This window comes from Anopheles merus, unplaced genomic scaffold, assembly GCF_017562075.2.
Source record: "Anopheles merus strain MAF unplaced genomic scaffold, AmerM5.1 LNR4000096, whole genome shotgun sequence".
Lineage (NCBI taxonomy): Eukaryota > Metazoa > Arthropoda > Insecta > Diptera > Culicidae > Anopheles > Anopheles merus.
The window spans coordinates 56,945-74,267 of NW_024427676.1; the positions used below are offsets into that span (position 1 = coordinate 56,945).

General features: G+C 43.9%; 3 protein-coding genes across 5 annotated transcripts; all 3 read left to right on the plus strand.

Annotated features, from left to right (window-relative positions):
* The first annotated feature begins 12 nt into the window (after positions 1-12).
* LOC121601456 (G-protein coupled receptor Mth2-like) lies at positions 13-3,644 on the plus strand. Of its 3 annotated transcripts, none has more exons than XM_041930279.1 (7): positions 13-223; positions 599-1,171; positions 1,250-1,385; positions 1,720-2,151; positions 2,214-2,388; positions 2,449-2,634; positions 2,709-3,641. In XM_041930279.1, exons 2-7 carry the CDS (start codon positions 689-691, stop codon positions 2,830-2,832), a joined length of 1,536 nt encoding a protein of 511 aa, XP_041786213.1. In that variant the 5' UTR covers positions 13-223; positions 599-688; the 3' UTR covers positions 2,833-3,641. The 3 variants fall into 3 exon arrangements, 2 of the variants coding, with proteins under 2 accessions (XP_041786213.1, XP_041786214.1); XR_006006105.1 differs by lacking the exon at positions 13-223 and having other exon boundaries at positions 430-1,171; positions 2,709-2,894; positions 2,972-3,641; XM_041930280.1 differs by lacking the exon at positions 13-223 and having other exon boundaries at positions 994-1,157; positions 2,709-3,644.
* Positions 3,645-7,464: 3,820 nt separating this feature from the next.
* LOC121601463 (histidine-rich glycoprotein-like) lies at positions 7,465-8,585 on the plus strand. The gene has a single exon (XM_041930289.1). It carries the CDS (start codon positions 7,537-7,539, stop codon positions 8,473-8,475), a length of 939 nt encoding a protein of 312 aa, XP_041786223.1. The 5' UTR covers positions 7,465-7,536; the 3' UTR covers positions 8,476-8,585.
* Positions 8,586-14,562: 5,977 nt separating this feature from the next.
* On the plus strand, positions 14,563-15,560 carry LOC121601457. Its single transcript, XM_041930281.1, has 4 exons — positions 14,563-14,681; positions 14,784-14,880; positions 14,978-15,110; positions 15,253-15,560. The coding sequence occupies exons 1-4, from the start codon at positions 14,606-14,608 to the stop codon at positions 15,331-15,333; spliced, it is 387 nt and encodes a 128-aa protein (XP_041786215.1). The 5' UTR covers positions 14,563-14,605; the 3' UTR covers positions 15,334-15,560.
* The last annotated feature ends 1,763 nt before the right edge of the window (positions 15,561-17,323 follow it).

The window sequence follows — 17,323 nt, forward strand, 5'->3', positions numbered from 1 at the left end:
CATCAGTGTTTCTGTGCTTCAAATTCTGTGTGGTCGAGCAAGTTGAGAACAATACTACTGTGTGTGTATGTACCATTCAATTCCCACTTTCTGAAACATCTTCTCCTCGCAGTGTTTGGGAGAAAGTGATTAGCCAGTGTGTGGATTTTTGGTTGTTGTTGCTCGTTTTCTTCTACCTTGCTTTCTTCACAAACGGACATTCGATAACTCTCTGTACACAATCGTAAGTATGTTTATCGCCCCTACGGATTTCTAGGATGTCGATGGGGGCGAGAGCAAGGCGATGTACTCAAAATAGAACTACCTACCAGCCGGGCTAAAGAGAGCGAGAGTAGTATCACTGTTTTGCTCCAAATCTGCTCGGCTGCTAAGGTGTTAAGTAATTTCTCCAGGGGTGGTGGTGGTGGTGGTGTCTGTCTGGAATAGGACCTTTTCGGATTTGTGTATAAACAAAGCTCGATGCTTCTTTCTGTGTGCTCTTGGTGCCGAAATCCGTTCTCTGTGCTCCCACACGCGGTGGCGATTGTTAGCCGCAAGATTTTCCCCCAGTTGGAGATGTGCTGAAGCGATTGGTCACGATCTCCGGTTGGTTTTACAGGTGGCAGATACAACCATTGCAGTGCTAATCGGAACGTGGTCCACACAAGTCGGTGGATGGTGAAGAAGTGCGTTGTAAAAAGTGTGTGTGATGCAGCTCTACAGTCGGTTCTATGCTGAAATGATCTTGATCATTTACTGTGCAATCATTTCAATTGAAGTCATCCACGGTGACCATTTGGATCCTTTCGATTGTCCCGCTGCAGAACGGATCGATCTAACGGAGGGTGTCCCAGATCCCCAAGGTTCTATTCGATTCGCCGGGAATGTTTATCCGTCCGAGAACTACACCCAACGCTCGGACCACAACCATCGCTACAGCTGCGTGTGTGCCGTGCGCAAGTGTGTGTACGTGTGTTGCTATCACATTAATCGAACGGAATGTGAACAATCGGCCCTGCCCTTAAATCGAACCAGCCTAAACCGAGCGAGCTGGAGCGACGTGGACTTGCTGGAGGAGGTTGATCTACGGGAGAGCAGCGAGTACTGGCTGATCTATGCGACGCCACCGGCCTGGAGCAGCATGCCCGGCTACTCGCTACAGATCGCGGGCCACGAAGGTGAACTTATTAATGTATGGGTGCCGAAAGCGTGGCGGAAGAGGAAGCGATAGTGCGGTAATGTGTTATGTGATGTTTATGATGCTTTGCAGGATGGAAGCTTTGCGTATGGGGCGAAAGTGTACGCGAGCAGAACGTACTGCATAAATCCCGCCGAAGATTCGACGCCGCACGTGTGGATAATGGAAACGGACGAGCATCTGGAGGTGCACCGGTGGCATTCGCTGGGTGAGTTGGGGATGCTGGGGTTGTAGTTTATGAGATCTTCTGTTTGTTGTGCGTGGAGTCGGCCTGCGTCCTTGTTGGTGTTTTTCAACTTGTTTGTATCATTATGTAAAGTTCTAAAGTAAAGGCAATCTTTAATTACATGATATTTTCCGATATTCAGAATTATCCATTAGAACGACCACAACCCTTATTCCTCAGAATCTCAAAATAGAACATGATCTTATGTTCGCTGGAAAATGAAGCTGATGCATGATATGAAATGATCAGCACTGTATTGCTAGTAGGCAACTATTTCCCGTTAAGCTATACAATGAATAATCCCTCTCTGTTCTAGGTATGATCATCTCCATACCGTTTCTCGTAGCAACGTTGATCGTGTACGCTCTTATACCGGACCTACGTAACATCCCTGGGAAGTCGCTGATGTGCTACGTCTTAATGCTGATGGTTAGCTATCTGGCACTGATACTGATCAAGCGCAGCGTGTTCGATGGTTCACCCGATTGGTGTACGGGCATCGGGTACGCGTACTACTTTTCGGTAATGTCAAGCTTCTTCTGGCTCAATTTGATGGCGTTCGACATCTTCTGGACGTTCGGTGGCAGGCGACGACGGACGACTGATCAGGGGAAATTTCTACTGTACTGCTGCTACGGGTTTGGCAGTCCGTTGATCTTCCTCGCGATCGCACTGGTGGCGGATCATACCGATCTGATGTATACGAGCCTGCGTCCAGGGTTCGGAGATGGCCAGTGTCTTTTTAAGGGTAAGGAAGGGCTTTATTAATGTTGAATTACATAAGAGAATAAGCGTTGTTTTTCATTTTAGGAGAGCAATTTGTATCATTTTTGTATCTGTACCTTCCGTTGGTGCTGCTGGTGAGTGCCAATCTGTTCTTCTTCATCAGCACTGCGGCAAAGATCAACAGCATAGAGCGCACTACAGCGGCCGCTCTTCAAGAAGAGTCGGGACGACACAGCAAGTATACGAACGAACGAAATAGGTGAGTGAGCTACATGAAGTAATCCAAATTATAGGCCCTCATTGAGCTCATCTATCGCAGATATGGCCTGTACGTCCGACTGTTCGTAGTGATGGGTGTAACATGGACGTTTGAGTTCATTACCTGGTTCGCTGACGCGCAGAACTGGCTAGTGTATGCGACGGACGTTTGTAACTGCATCAGCGGTGTGTTTATTTTCTTCCTGTTTGTGTGGAAGCGCAAAGTGTGGAAGTTGCTGCAACAGAGGTTAAGTAGCGCGAAGAGCACTGGAAGACGAGCGGGCGTAAGCTTACTGAGGGTGGTTCTCTTTCTGATTGCAGGCTTAGCGGTAAGGAAGTGCAAAAACGCAACCAGGCACTGTTTTCGGTGAGCGGTACGAGAACCACTAGCTTGGCACCGGGCCGCAAACTGTCCACCTTAAAGATGGATACTTCCAGTTTCTAGTGGTGTTTAGAAGTGAATTTTTTTCGGTTCCCATTTTCATGCCAAGTGCCACGAAAGTGGAGGTAAATAGAGTAGATCCGTTGTATGCTTTGTTTTGTGTTATGAGCTAATACCTTGTATTCGATTTATTGAACAACAGTTAATCGTCAAGATATCACCAGGACCTCAATTTTGAAGGCACATAGAATGATCGAATGTGTAAGGTACATTTACAATTACAAACTGTTTCGTAGCCTTAATTAAAAAAAAAATATTCATTATCAAAAAATTCATAAGAACAGTTAGCATTTCAGCTAAAATTTCAAGCTATGAATCCTCAATTGCTTACTATGAATCCTCAATTGCGTAGCCTTAATTAAAAAAAAAATATTCATTATCAAAAAATTCATAAGAACAGTTAGCATTTCAGCTAAAATTTCAAGCTATGAATCCTCAATTGCTTACGAAGTTTTAAATTTGTATGGAATTGCATGACCAACGATCGTCAATAATCGACCATAGTGCACTGTTTGATGTTTGAGCTATTCTCCACTAGGTGACGCCACCATAGGACATGCATCCACACCTTGGACAGTGCAATTCACAGTTTTTGAAGTAGAATTTCTTTGTGAACGCGTACAGAAACATGAAGTGCATTCTTTCATCTTGCTTTTAATTTATTATCAACGTGATGAGGTATAGATTCATAAAAATAAACGTAAGCAAACATCATGCCTATTGACTGCTTAATTTGCTGGCAAACACAATAGCAGCAGTTAACTATTTAAAAGTATATTTCTAGCCCGTTCGGTTATGTTTACCAAAACAAAAACCTTTATGAATCCTCCCAAAGCAATTAGCTTTCATTTGCAAAATAAATATACAAAAAACTTTATCTCAAGACAAAAAAGGGCGTTGTACAACCGCCACATCCTTCAGACAACATTTCGCCAGCACCGTTCCATAAATCATCGTCGCTAGGCGATGTAATTCTTCTTGTGTCACACACAAATTACCAGAAATTACGGCTCACCGAATGTCCACCCGAACGCCCGAAGGGATTCGTGCGCATAAAACCGGTGTGCCAACAACGTGCCAGAATAAATGAATGATTCCTTCGAAACAAACAGTTCCACCGCACTGGCTTCTCCCTTCTTGTCTCCTGCTCCCTTTTCAGAGCTCATAAATGTTGGGTGAAAATGCAGCATAAATCATGCAGCAGAATAATAGGTTTTCACAGTGCCGGAGAAACCAGCTTTCGCTGGTCCCAATAATCTCCAAGTGGTTCCACCATTTCCACCCATTAGCACAAAAATGCACGTGACACGCTCCGTTTGACGAAGATGTATTCCGGTTGATTAGATTATGAGGAGGGATATCGCTATGGCATCGCTCTGTGCGGGCGTGTGTGTGTTTTTTTGCCTTCGCTTTTCGACCATGTGATCGGTAAGCGATATAACAGGGAGCTTCATCCACGGAGACGGCATCCATATTCATCAGCACACGGGGTAGACTGGGTTCCGAAACACACTACCGAAACTATTCGTTTGAATTAGACTGATTAAGATTTCGGTCCAGCAACAACGTGGGACTGGAACAACGTGCGAAAGAGTGATCGAGTGGAGAACAATATCAACCATGCTGCGGGCACGCTCGTGTGTGTTTGTGTGTATGTGCTTTATTTTCCAGTTTCTCTCCTAGTTCTCTCCACTCGGACTATTGTCCTGGCAGGAAAGTTAGAACCGTTTTCTTGCACGTCACGACGAACGAGGAACGTCGTGTTGTTTGTGGCCGCCCGTCGCCCGTTATTGTGGCATCGCTCGAAGGTAAAAGTCACCCATGTGGCTAATTAAATTCTATTACGAAGCGAAACCGCGGAACAGCACACCGTCTGGGATTGGTATGCATTTCCTATTACGTTTGTTTTTCTTTTCCGTTCTTCAATGTCCTTATTGTCGCTCTGAGTGTGTGTGCGAGTTGGGTTGTTTATGCAGTAGAGCATTCAGCTGCTTTAAAGCTTCATTGTACAACCGTTGTCTGGTGGTGAGCGGCACTCGGGCGGTACCGCTGTGGGCAAGAGAAAGGCCCGAATGGTCTGTGGCAATGTCCTGAACCACACATTACTACACCCATACTACCGATACCGCACTGCTGCTTCCTTGCAAACTGTCGACACATTCTGGTGTGGAACATTTCTTGCGCCGAGAAGCGAGGCAAGAGAGCTTTTGCCTTTGAGCAAGCGACAAAAACCACTTACATACCAGATTTTATGTTGCAAGTACATGTATAAAAACCCACACACACACACACACACACACACGTACAGTGTGTTGCTGCATTTGCTTGCTTCCCACCACCGCGAGGGCACACCCGCAAGAGCGCCAAATCTGGCCACTGCCGAAAAAATAGAACGCTACAGTGCTTAATTTGTCGCGTACTGCATTAAGCCAACGCTAAAGGTTGACTTCAAACGGGGAAACGGTGGAAAGTGTTGTGTTGAGCCCGAGGGTTCGTTGAGGTGAGGTGAGAAAATGTATTTGTTGTTGTTAATCCTGGCTACATGTGGGATGGGGCGTGTGTGTGTGTGTGTGTGTGTGTGTGCAGTGGGGTAAAGAACGGTCGGGACGGGTACGTGTTTGGTGGTATTATCGCTAATGATGGAGGTTGGGTGTATTTTTGCTCACGGGGGTCCGGGGGGGTGGTATGCAACAAATTACGATTATTTGCTGAGTCAAGTGTTGTGTGAATTTAATGTTTTAATACGAGTGCTGCAGACACCCATTGGGAGCAGGAGTGTGTGTGTTTTTCTGTGAAGGTTACAAAGTACGAGAGACTAGGTGTAATCTTTTGCTTGTGGAAGTTGATGCAGGGGAAAATGTATGAAAGTTGGCCAAGTAAGTGTTTTGTTGTCCGAAGAATAAGTTTCGTTTCAACTGTTTTTGTCCAGAATTACTAAAAAAATTAGTATTATGAATAAATTATAAATATTGACTAATACTGCATTTAGTTTTTGTTAATTTCATCACAATTTGAGTATCTTAAAAGTACCTCTATACTTCTTTCTTCGATAATTTTCAACAACTCTTACAAAATTCGAATAACTGTTTCTGCTCAGCTAAGGATTTGTAGGAAATCCTTAAAACATAAAAAGGTATAAAAGACATTATTTTAAAGAAATTTTCCAAAATTCCCAGAAATTAGCAATAAAAGAGCGAATCGAACCAGAACTTGAAGAGTCATCAATGCAGTGATTGTAACTGGACCCAAGAACTTAAGAAGGTAGGTTCTTTTGAACGTGATTTGTATCAGTAACCAATACTGATTGGGTCAGCGACAACAATATATTCCGTAATCATAGCCATGGTTCTTCCGGCGGTCCCGTAGTACAGTCATCAATTTAATAACATGCTCGTCATACATTCAAGCCTCAGGCCTCAGCCCTGGGTTCCTCCGTAGTAAGGACTGACTTGACTTGTACGGCTGCGTGATACTGAATAAGAGCCAAAACACTGTATAGGTCGTCGGCATGTCCACGTAGTACGTTACTCCAAATAGAAGAAGAAGAGACTATGGGGTACATATATGGTTTTGGATTAGTTCACAAATAAGTTAAGCTTGAGAAATAGAACCTAAAGTGTACCTAAAGATGAACTGGAACAATACAGAACAATGCTGAAGCAACTGCTAAGACTGTTGGGCTATTTAAAAGGATCCATATTCCAGTCCATATCTATCAAATAAACCTATTTTTAAAGCTAATATTTTTAGTTGATAATTTAATAATACTAATTAGATGGTCTTTTCTACTACATAATATCCAATTTCATTCTTTTCATCTTCTTTACACTTATTTTTAAGTGCTCTTGGGACAATATCGACATGTTAACTCTTTATGCCTTTGAAGGACATTTAAACGTCATTTCTTATACTTCGTTGCGATTTCAGCAAACATTTGCAGGAAATAAACCAAGAAATAAAGTTGTATATCATTGAGTACCTTTTGTCATTACTAATAGCTTCCTTCCTCTATAAAAATGAAGCGCTTACGGAAGCGCCATGCATGGAAAACTCATTAATCGATGTGTGTGGAGTGATCTTCACATGCAAATTGGTTTCCGATCACCACATACTGAAGAAGAAAAAAAAACCTAAAAAATCCTCAACCTTCAATCTCAAAGTCTCAGAATGAAACTAAGCCCCCCCCCAAGTCTTGTTTCCCAAGTGCCATTGATAATGATTTTCCACACCGACACCTCTACCAAGAAAGCACACCACCAAAGGGCCTTGAGTAAATAGTAGGGCCTTTTGTACACCAGTATACCCCATGGCTGATTAAACTATTGTCAACTAAAGTTAATGTGCGAAACAACCAAAAACCTGCCGAAAAAATCCGTCATCCTTCATTGATTTGATCAGCAGAGATCTCACACTTCAGCTAGATGGAGATTGAAAGCCAGCCCGGGGTAACAGCGAGAAGAAAACAACCGTTGAGGCGTGAAGACGAAGTCAAAAGCCCGCACGATTAACCGCCGGCGTAAGCTTTTCGTCGCCTTCGATTAGGCTCGCGAAGGGGGCTTAGGGGGATGGAAGTTTTCAACGAGGGTATAAGAAATAGGTGCACCGATCGATTGTGTCGTAGTCGGTTCTGAACTCTCGAATAGAGAAGTGATCGTGTGATTTGTGATTTGTGAGTTGTGATCTGTTGTGTTACTTGTGCCTAGCAAGATGCAAATCCAAAGTGTTGCTTTGGTTTGTGCGTGTTTAGTACTTGCCTCAGTGAGTGCTGCTCCACGTGTACAACGGTCAGCGAATGAAGCTGCATCGAGCTACTTCTACTTCAGCCGTTCACCAGGACATTCGCTCGAGCTTGGCACACCGTTCGATGGGTTATCGGTGATCCCAACGCTGCCGGAACTGAAATCTTTCCCCTCGGTGCACATCCATCACGACGAAGGGGATGATCATCACGGAAAAGCTTTGCTAGAGAGCAGTGACGAGGATGGAGATGAGGATGATCATGCAGCGTATCGGGTGGTAGAGCACGGCCACGAAGAGGAAGGTGGCTCAGCGTACGATGAGGATCATCACGCAAAGAAGGGTGACAAGTCGGAGAAAGGATACGACAAGAAGCACGGGCTAGAACACGGCAGCAAGGGATCGTATGGAAAGGAGGATCACAAGCAACACTACGCGCACGGTGGGGATCGCAAGCATGCGCATCACGATGAAGCCTCCCACTACAACGACCATCACGCGGAGGCAAAGCGTACCAAGGGTGGCAAGCACCACGAGAAAAAGCACCGCAAGAAGGGTTCGAAAACGACGGGCTATCACAACGTGTATCACAAGGATGAGTACAAGAAGGAGCACATCTTCTACGATACGAGCGATCACAGTGGGCAGTTTAAGAAGTACGGGTCGTCGCACGAGCAACACTCCAATGAGGCCGGACAGCACGCGAAGGGTGGCCACGAGGATCACGCTCACCGAGAAAGTGCACACAAGAAGGCGGGCAGCAAGGAGCACGGTTCGTACGATAAGCATCATGGGGAGTTCGCGAACGGGCAGGGACAGGAGGAGCATCATCATGACGTTTCCAGCTACGACCGCAAGCACGGCCACAGCGGGCTGGGCGAGCGGGGCTACAAGATTATACACCCTTAGCGCCATTACGTGATGCGATGAAATAAAAAAGGGCCCAAAATTGCATTTGCGTTAAGCAAAACGGTAAGCACGGGGTGAGGTGGGTGTGCATTTTGCGTAATAAATTATTTGTCCCCCAACCTGCCCTCCTACTGTCTTGGTGTTTTTGGTTTGCAAAGACCTTCGCAAAGGTGTGTGTCGGTGTGAAGGGAAAAGCGTCGGTAGAAAATTAAACTTTTGTGTACGGTTGGTACTTTATTCGCTTCGTCGTTGGTGGTGATTGTGCGTAATTTGAAGGGTGCTGTTGTTGTTGCTGCTGCTGCTGTTGCTGCAGGTGGCACGTGCACGGTTTGCTGGAATTTGTTGAGTGCGGACGGGTAATAAACAAATTCAATATTTCATTGGCCGGCCGGAGGAGAAATATTTCCTAATCATAATAATTTATGATTTATTGATGGTTGGCATGGTACGTACGGCTGGCACACGGTTTTCAGTGTGGGGCGGTTCTTTGGTAGGTTTTGGATTTGCCGAATGGACCCCCCACCGGTGTTTCCCATGTAGATGTGTAAGTATATATTTTCATTAGGAGGGGAGACGCAGTTCAGTTTCGGGGAGAGTCTGGTACAGGCGGTGCTGGCCGGATAATCTTGAGCCCATTGAAGGAGGCTAATGGTTTTCCGGCAGTAGGAGAAGCGTAATGGTGAGTTTTGCAGTACTTTGTACTTTGAAGGAGGGAGGGATGCATCGATGTATCAGGAAGGTCGAGAGAATATTGGGTATAGGAAAATCATCCCTTTAAGGCCGGGAGATACTTTTCCTACTCTGTAGTGTAATTTCAAGTTTCACTAGCACATCTCGCGGCGGTTGGTAGAACCATATTGTCACAACATTCTGTACCGCTTCACAAAATATGTTAATTTTCCATGTTTTTTACTTAAACTGCACGAAAAAAGTGTTGTAATAGGTGGATGCAAATGTACTGCGCACATTTAATTTAAAACTATCTAAATTTGAGATCCAGGTCGACCATTCCCTATAAATATTGAATTTACTTGATCATGAGCGCAATGAAATGATCACTAAGCACTCTGTTATACTGTTATACTACGCAGATTGCAATATCGTCTTTAGAACAATAATTTATTCGTAGTGGATTTTCAGACATATTAGTCGTTTTTGGACTGTCTACTGTAATCAAAGAACGGTTTTAAAATAATTGAAATTTACACACAACAGATTGATGTACCGTTCATCAAATATATCACATTTCCTCAGCAACTACCGTCACAATCAACACCGAATAAATCATCGCACCTTGGAGCAAAGCTTCACTGGCATCATCAAATATGACAGACTTAATTAGCATAAGATATTACACGCCCAACTTTCCACTGATTGACGTTATGCATGCATTAAAACTCGCGCTTCCAGAAACAAGCCTTAAGCTGCACCTGGTCCAGGTGTATCCAGGCTGCAACATGCTACACCACGCTGCTTGGTGGGAGACATTCGCCATCCTGATGGCATACTTTGATCCATACTGATCTAATCGTGAGCTGGTCAACACGAACAACAACAACAACAAGAACCATCTCCCTTCCGAATGGTGCACTTTCATAATTAATCGCTCGATTTACGGGTACGGTCAATTGACAAAATTATTAAAAGCAGGCCCGCCTGGTCACTTCCTGGTTCACAGGGCCTTATCTTTGTGTGTGTGTGTGTGTGTGAGTGTGTTTTCCCTAAAGGGGCAGAAGGAGTTTAAATTAAAATTAAACATTTATCATACCAGGAATATCCATTCGCATGGCAACAGGACGGATCCTGCTTTCGGGAAGCGGACAGACGTGTCATCCCGGTTTGGGATGGAATTTTGGGAATATAGCTGTCGCGCGGTTCAGCCCAGGGGGAAGAGAACTTTCACCACAGACACTGCAACGGTCCTGGTCACTGGTCAAGCAGTGTGGTGTTTCGAGGGTGGTGGTGATTGTTCCGGAACGGGTTTCCCATTCCTTTCCAAACCACAGTTTCAAAGTCAACTTGTCCAGCTCTGGTAAGAATCTGACCTTTAGCGCACCGGGATTTCGGTTTATCTTATGTTGGTAGTGTGTAGTGAGGGATTTTTTTTACGGTCGTGAAGCCAGTGGTTCCATGGGGAAGTTTTCGCTGGGAACACAAGGGAACAGGGAAGGCAATGGTCCCGTGTATTTGGCGCGTGTAAAGTTGAGGGAAATGTGATTATAAATTCAGTACTGCTGCAATCTGGTTTAGGGCTTCACTTGAGTACTCTACAGGGATTCACCTTCAAGGGAAGGGGTAGCGTCCCATCTGGTAGTTGGCAGGTGTGAATGTGAGAAGAGCTTAACTAAGGCTTACATTCAACATTAGAACCTTGTAATGGCTTCTTCGATCGGAAAAAAGGGAAAATAACCTGGAACATAATTCACCGAAGCAGAAGATATAAAAGCTTGGAACATGTTGGGCAATTGCAGATATTTTCGTTTTAAAAAGTTCACCAAAACGGACACTAAACCCCGAACACGATGAAGCGATTTTTTGCATTGTCCTCACGCTACTCGGTGTGTTCCAAAAACATTAAATGATCTGTCAATTAAGGATCGGCAACATTTCATACTTCGAATGTCCATCCGCAGTGTCTCCGGCTCTCGGTGTCTCAAGCACATTTGTGTGCAAAAATTGAATTTGTGTTTAATTTGGACAAAAATGAACCCACTTCCCCGGGCTTGACAAATTGAAACCAGCGCATTCCGATCCTACGTGGCAGTGGCTCGACACAGGACGCAGCACTGTGCGGAGACATTAGAAAATTAGCACAAAACGTCATCCGTCGCTGCAGTCGGAAAGAGAGTCGCCGTCCTTACCGGTCTAAGTGGTGTGTGGGGTTTCAGAAAACCGCACTCTTTTCAATTATCACAATTATGCTTACGTGCTTTCCCGCGGGCTCCGTACGTGTACGTGTGTGCGACTGCTGGGAAAGGGCTTGGGAAAGTTGGCGCAGTTTTTATGTTCATACCCGTGCTGTGTAGTGTCCAGTTTCTTAATTACATTACATTCGTGTGGCGAGAAAGTGGCCAGTGCTTGTTTGTTTTTTGGGTTAAGAGGACAGACCCTGTGTCCCGTGTCCCGTTGTGCTGGACGATAAAAGCGTTATCATTATGGTGGGAGCATTTAATATGTTCTGTTTGCGCAGTTGGGATAGGTTATGGGCTAGCACGTATGTGTGTGTGTTTGTGAGTGCGGTTGGTTCATACAAAGAGGCCAGCAATCTCCAGGCGACTTCTAAAACATCCGCTGGCAAAGGTCCATTTCCATGCGATGTATAATCGTATTAAGATGTGTTTCAATCTCGATTCCATCGTTGGTAGATATCATTTGGGGCAAGTGTCTATTTCTAGCATAACTCAGACGCGAATGGATTGGGCAGCTACAATTGTGTTATCAATTTGTGTTTCGATTTATATCGATCTGGCACATCTGGATCTAAAAATAAAATCAATTTGTAGCACTAGAAAGAAAACGGGGTGTATTATTTGTATTAGCGTAATTCAACGAAAAGCACAGGATAAAATGAAGACTTGACTGGGACTGGGATTGGAATAACAGGAAAAAAGAGACTAATAATGGACACGAGATTTGATGAGCAGCATCGTGTATTAACGTGTGATGCACATTCTGTAACATATTCTGAGAAAACTAGACATGAACCGTGACAGAGTCCGGGATCAGGATATATACGAATTCTAGATAGAAATTGGTGACTACGGGCAAGGGTAAAAGGAAAAGGATACGGATCAGAATTGGGACAGAGCATACAAAATAGATGGTCAATTGCCTAAAACTGAACTTTAGTATTAGTACTTGCTTCCTCTAAAGAGATTCTAGGTACGGGATGTGTACCTGTCTAATGTTCTCTAATGGATATTGGAAATATCAATTCTAGAAATTCAGTCAAGTAACGCAGTTTGCGATAAGAAAATTATAGGTTTAAAATTCGACCAAATTATAGGCCGTGTTTTTGATTAAACTGTAGCATATCTGCTATACAGAACTTATTATAATACACACTATCAGCTATAGACACATTGTAACACACTCCGTAAAGTCAAATCACATTATTGCAACACAGTCATTATATTGCATCAGCAAATCAATCCACTCCATAGCAACATACCTAGACCATACCGTTCATAGAAAAAAACCATTGAGACACATTTTATCGAAAACAACCGAATCGCGCAGCATAAGCAATTCAAGCGTTACTGCAGCAAAGCAGACGCATAGCAACTTATTGCTAAAAGCGCAGTGTAGGCAAAGAGCAACGAACGCACTCGTTCTTTGGCTAAAACAGTTGAAACTTTCCAGAACCTTTGTAAAAACACTAAAAGTGCAGCATAGGCACAAATTGATAGACACCTCACTTCCGACACAATGTATAAATTGCACCTCATATCAATAACCTTTAATTAGGACAAAAACACATTCCAAAACCAAATGTACGAAACTTATTGAGTATAAATAAAACCAATTCCGACCGTGGCAAGTCAGATTCGTTCGGACTGCCAAGATAGGACGTTACGCTTCCTAATACTTCGCCTTCCAACTTATTTCAAGAGTTTAGTTATGTCCCCCTACCCAAGGTAAGGCTTCTAAACTCCAACGTTTCCAGTAAGGGAAACCTCCTAAAGGTTTCTATGATCGCCTGGACGATCAAGTGTTGAAAAGTCCGCTTCGAACAAAAGTGTTATTCCACCTCGGCTCATGTCAGTAAAAACTGACCTACCGCGACGGTACTTGAGGTACAGCTGTACGCTCATCATATGGCGACCGTAGCTATCGCCTAACTCATTACAAAACCTTGGCCTCACGGTTGCATTACAGCCATGAAAATGCAAAAAAACGATGAAATTTTGCAACTAGGAGCCATACCGAAGCCTGGCACTATTCACGATGCAAGATGCGTCTAACGATTTACATCATTCCAACAAGTGATTATTGTGTTCTATTTGATGATCTAATTGTTGAACCAGTTCCAAAGTGTTTACGTAGGCGTAATGGTTACGTCTTTCTAGTCGTTCTATACTTCTTGATTAATTCTAGATTAAAATTTAGATTTAAATGCAAGCTGGAGCAGTTTTCATCCATCGCCCAATGACGTGATGTCTTCGTCATATCATGCCATTTCTACACATTTCAAGACATACATGCGTTTTAACCGCTTGTTGTTTTTTGTTCCTAGTTCTTACAAGTAAAGCTGAGCTTGTATTTACTCAAAACTCAAATTGGTGCTTGACTCATTTGCTTACTCATGGCCAAAATGGGACATAAGGTGTTGATTCTTTGCTACAACTTCACTGCGACCGCTTCGGTCCTATGTTATCTAATCATTAAACTGTTACAATTTTGTCCATAACCAAACGCACCTCGTTGCTACAGTGCGTGACCGCTGGACCGAAACCAGTTTACGCGGTTTTATTTTGATCGTTCGTTCTTTGCCATAGTTTGGGTCTTTTTTGTTTGGTTTTGTCTGCCCCATTCGCTTGTGGTTGTGTTGCATCACACCTGCTCTACCTGAAGAGGCACAAGATCAACCGCGATCTCCAATGTTGTATGTGTCGGAAACGCACACTCACACACACTCACACACACTCTCTCTCTCTCTCTCTCTCTCACACACACACACACACACACACACACACACACACACACATACACCCCACTACTCGCTAGATCTGTGTTGGTGTTTTGTTTATGTTCCGGTCGGCGAACATGGACCCTGGCATCACAAGAACAAAACGCTAAAATCTTGAATGGAGGTGTACGAATTACTACAGAAACCCCCGGGGGGGGGAGGTGCGTAGGTCAACGTTAACGCACGAGGCAAATTAAGATAACGACGCAGTTTGGCGTGAGTCAGTCGCAAGTGCGAGCTCCAAAAATGTGTCTGACGCTCCGCACTACAACATGGCCACCAAAGCTCACCAACACAGAAGTGCTAAACGGTGGTCCATTGGAGCATGGACCTATCGTCATCGTCATGTACATGTTTTTTCTCCCCCACAAGGGAAGGGGAATGATCGTGTGTTTCGCATAAACCTGTGCTCAGTTTCTCTTCCGAGTTTGTCGCGATAGGATGGCTTCATTTTCGGTACAGTGTTCGCTGGTGCTCGTGAGCGTCTTGGCGGTGATCGCTTTGACCAGTGCCGCAGGTTTGTTTGGTTTAGTTTTGCTGGAGTGGTGATTTTGTTTGTAGAGCTATTTAACAGTGTTGTCGCACGTTTGTCCACGCTCCGTATGCGTTCATTCCGTAGCTATCGATGATCGTCAACCGAGTGAAATCAACCGGGGTAGTTTGGTGAGGATCGCGAGAAGTCCACAGCAACCCCAAGGGTTCCCGAATTTCCCCCCGTAAGTGGTGTGAAGCGATCGACTGGGCGCAAAACTCAAAACCCCGAAACAATGGACTTAATGTAACCTTTTGTTTTACCTCCTCTGCCCCGTGCAGACCACAGTTTCCCTTCGGCAATCCGGAAATAGTCTCGCAAGACACGCAACAGAACAAAAACGGTTACGCGCAAACGACGATCTACAAGTTCCCCAACGGGATGGGTTCGTCATCCGTGTCCACAAGTCACTCGGTATGGTATTAAGAAATTAACGCCCGCACGTCGTGGTGACGTCCATGCTTTGGTGTTTCTATTTCGAATAGCTTTTATCATGTTACATGTTTACGTTACGCTGTTTCGCTTTTTGTTGTCTTGTTTTTTTCTTCTTCCCTAGGGTTCGTCCAAGCTGAGTGGCGTCACCTGGAGTATGCTGGGTGCGGGCATCACTTTACTGCTACTTAAAATGCTATACTAAAAGCGTTCCAATTTTGGTGTGGATGGATGATTCATCCGGTCACAAAGTAAACTTTAAGGCTACAATGGGTGTGAACATTTGCAGAGCAGAGCTCAGTGGATCGCAGTTTCTTTCGGGTTTTTTTTGGCAGAGTTATTGAAGCAGTGATGTTTTGGATTTTACTGAAACGATTAAAATGAAAAGACGTTGAAAAAACGACAATAAAGTATTTATATGATCGAGCTAAATTATGGTATTAAATATGAGTTTATTTATACGAAATTTCGTCTAGAACTGTTACGGTACCTTTGAAGCTTGGAATAATGGGGAAGACTGGGAGACCTAGAACTACTACGAATACAGAGTCAAACAATAGAAGAGAGTCTAAGTACATGCTAGCATTGCAGTCATACTACAAAAGACTACTAGCAAGAATTTGCTCTAACTACTTGTAGATATTTGAATCCTCAGAACTACTCAAGACTAGAGATTGCTGATCATATCATTATTACATCATCTTTAGATCTAAACTTGTAGAAATAGATTGCCTGCTGTCCAGGGTCTGATTATTGTAGCACTCATCACTGTAGCAATGAAATTAAAACGAAAACCTCTAAAGATAGTTATCTACAATCTGCGTGTAAGGTTCAATAGTCATTAATAGCACAACATAACCATTATACGTCTGTCCTCCTTCTATATAGCCTTAGGCTTTATAGAACTATTACCAACCTCCGACCTTCGTTAATGGCGTATCCTTGTGTATACGAAGAAGGGCATTGATAGTGGCATTGACTTATGTCTAGACCATCTTTGACAATTGGCATAGATTATCCGTTAGTTCAACCGTTTTTCACCTATGCGTTGCTCATGTAGCATAAGAATGTAATTTTCAACTTCACAACTATGTGGTAAGCAGACTGCAGTTTTGTACTTTCACGTATTTCCGACACAAACAAGCGCAATGAAGTTCGTTTGTTATTGTACATATTCCCATTAAATCCTCCAAACGTATAGTAACGGTTTGGTAACATTCTATAAAAGTCACGCTCGATTGTTACGCTACGAGCGAGTAAATCTTCTCCAAAGTAAAAGACCAACCTTTAATCCTCGTTTATGCAAACCAATACACAAACTTTACGCTTTAAACGTCACCACGCTTGTGCATTTCCTAACACAACTTTGACCCGTTGCTCATCCATGTTGCAACCCTTCTAGCACCCCGAACCCCGAAGACTGTGAAGCAACAGTTTACAGAACGAAGCTGTACAAAACTCACATTAAGCACCCACATCATACCCCAACGCGCGCATTTGGTTGTGTGTTTCCGTGTACTCTTTATAAGAAAAGTTGGAGATGACGGGACCAAACTCTTCTCCCACTGCAACCAGGCACCAACCGAGCGCACCGAGGATGCAAAAAGTCGTCGTTGGTACACCATGAGATCGCATCAAATTTCAAAGACACACGCGTCTGCCAAGATTAAGAAGGTGGCAGAGATTCTTGCGTAGAAGTTCCGGTGTCGTTACTGCAACGCGACTCGAATCTGCTCCTTCGCTGGAAGCGGGAGTAGTAGAATATGGAAGGTAAAAGATGTGCATCCGTCCGTTTTCCGGACAACAAAAACATTCCAACGGGAAATTTATGATGCAATTTGAATATCAGGAAACAATGGTATTTATGGTGTTTGGTGTTTTGGGGGTAGTAGTAGTGGTTTGTAGATAGTACCGCTGTACCGTCTGTCGGGAGTGGTTGCGCAAGAGTACGCAAGAGCGAATCGCATTCATCGTTCAAGCGCAAAACAATCGATATTGTTTTGAATTTGGACCCGTTGTCGGTTCTTGCGGGAGTAAGTTTAGCAATTAATATAGCAAAAATCGTAAATTACAGCTAGTGTGTTTGTCTGAGTAGTGGTGGTGCTTAATAAACCGCCATTAGGAGCAGCGATGGAATTTGTCTCTACCATTAAAGCTCGACAACTCTTCTGGGTGGAGTGGAGGAATAATAATGT

Coding starts and splice junctions, on each gene's coding strand:
- LOC121601456 (XM_041930279.1), top strand. CDS start 689: ATGCAGCTCTACAGTCGGTTCTATGCTGAAATGATCTTGATCATTTAC. Junction 1,386..1,719: donor GCACCGGTGGCATTCGCTGG/GTGAGTTGGGGA, acceptor TCTCTGTTCTAG/GTATGATCATCTCCATACCG. Junction 2,389..2,448: donor TATACGAACGAACGAAATAG/GTGAGTGAGCTA, acceptor CATCTATCGCAG/ATATGGCCTGTACGTCCGAC.
- LOC121601457 (XM_041930281.1), top strand. CDS start 14,606: ATGGCTTCATTTTCGGTACAGTGTTCGCTGGTGCTCGTGAGCGTCTTG. Junction 14,881..14,977: donor GGGTTCCCGAATTTCCCCCC/GTAAGTGGTGTG, acceptor TGCCCCGTGCAG/ACCACAGTTTCCCTTCGGCA. Junction 15,111..15,252: donor CCGTGTCCACAAGTCACTCG/GTATGGTATTAA, acceptor CTTCTTCCCTAG/GGTTCGTCCAAGCTGAGTGG.
- LOC121601463 (XM_041930289.1), top strand. CDS start 7,537: ATGCAAATCCAAAGTGTTGCTTTGGTTTGTGCGTGTTTAGTACTTGCC.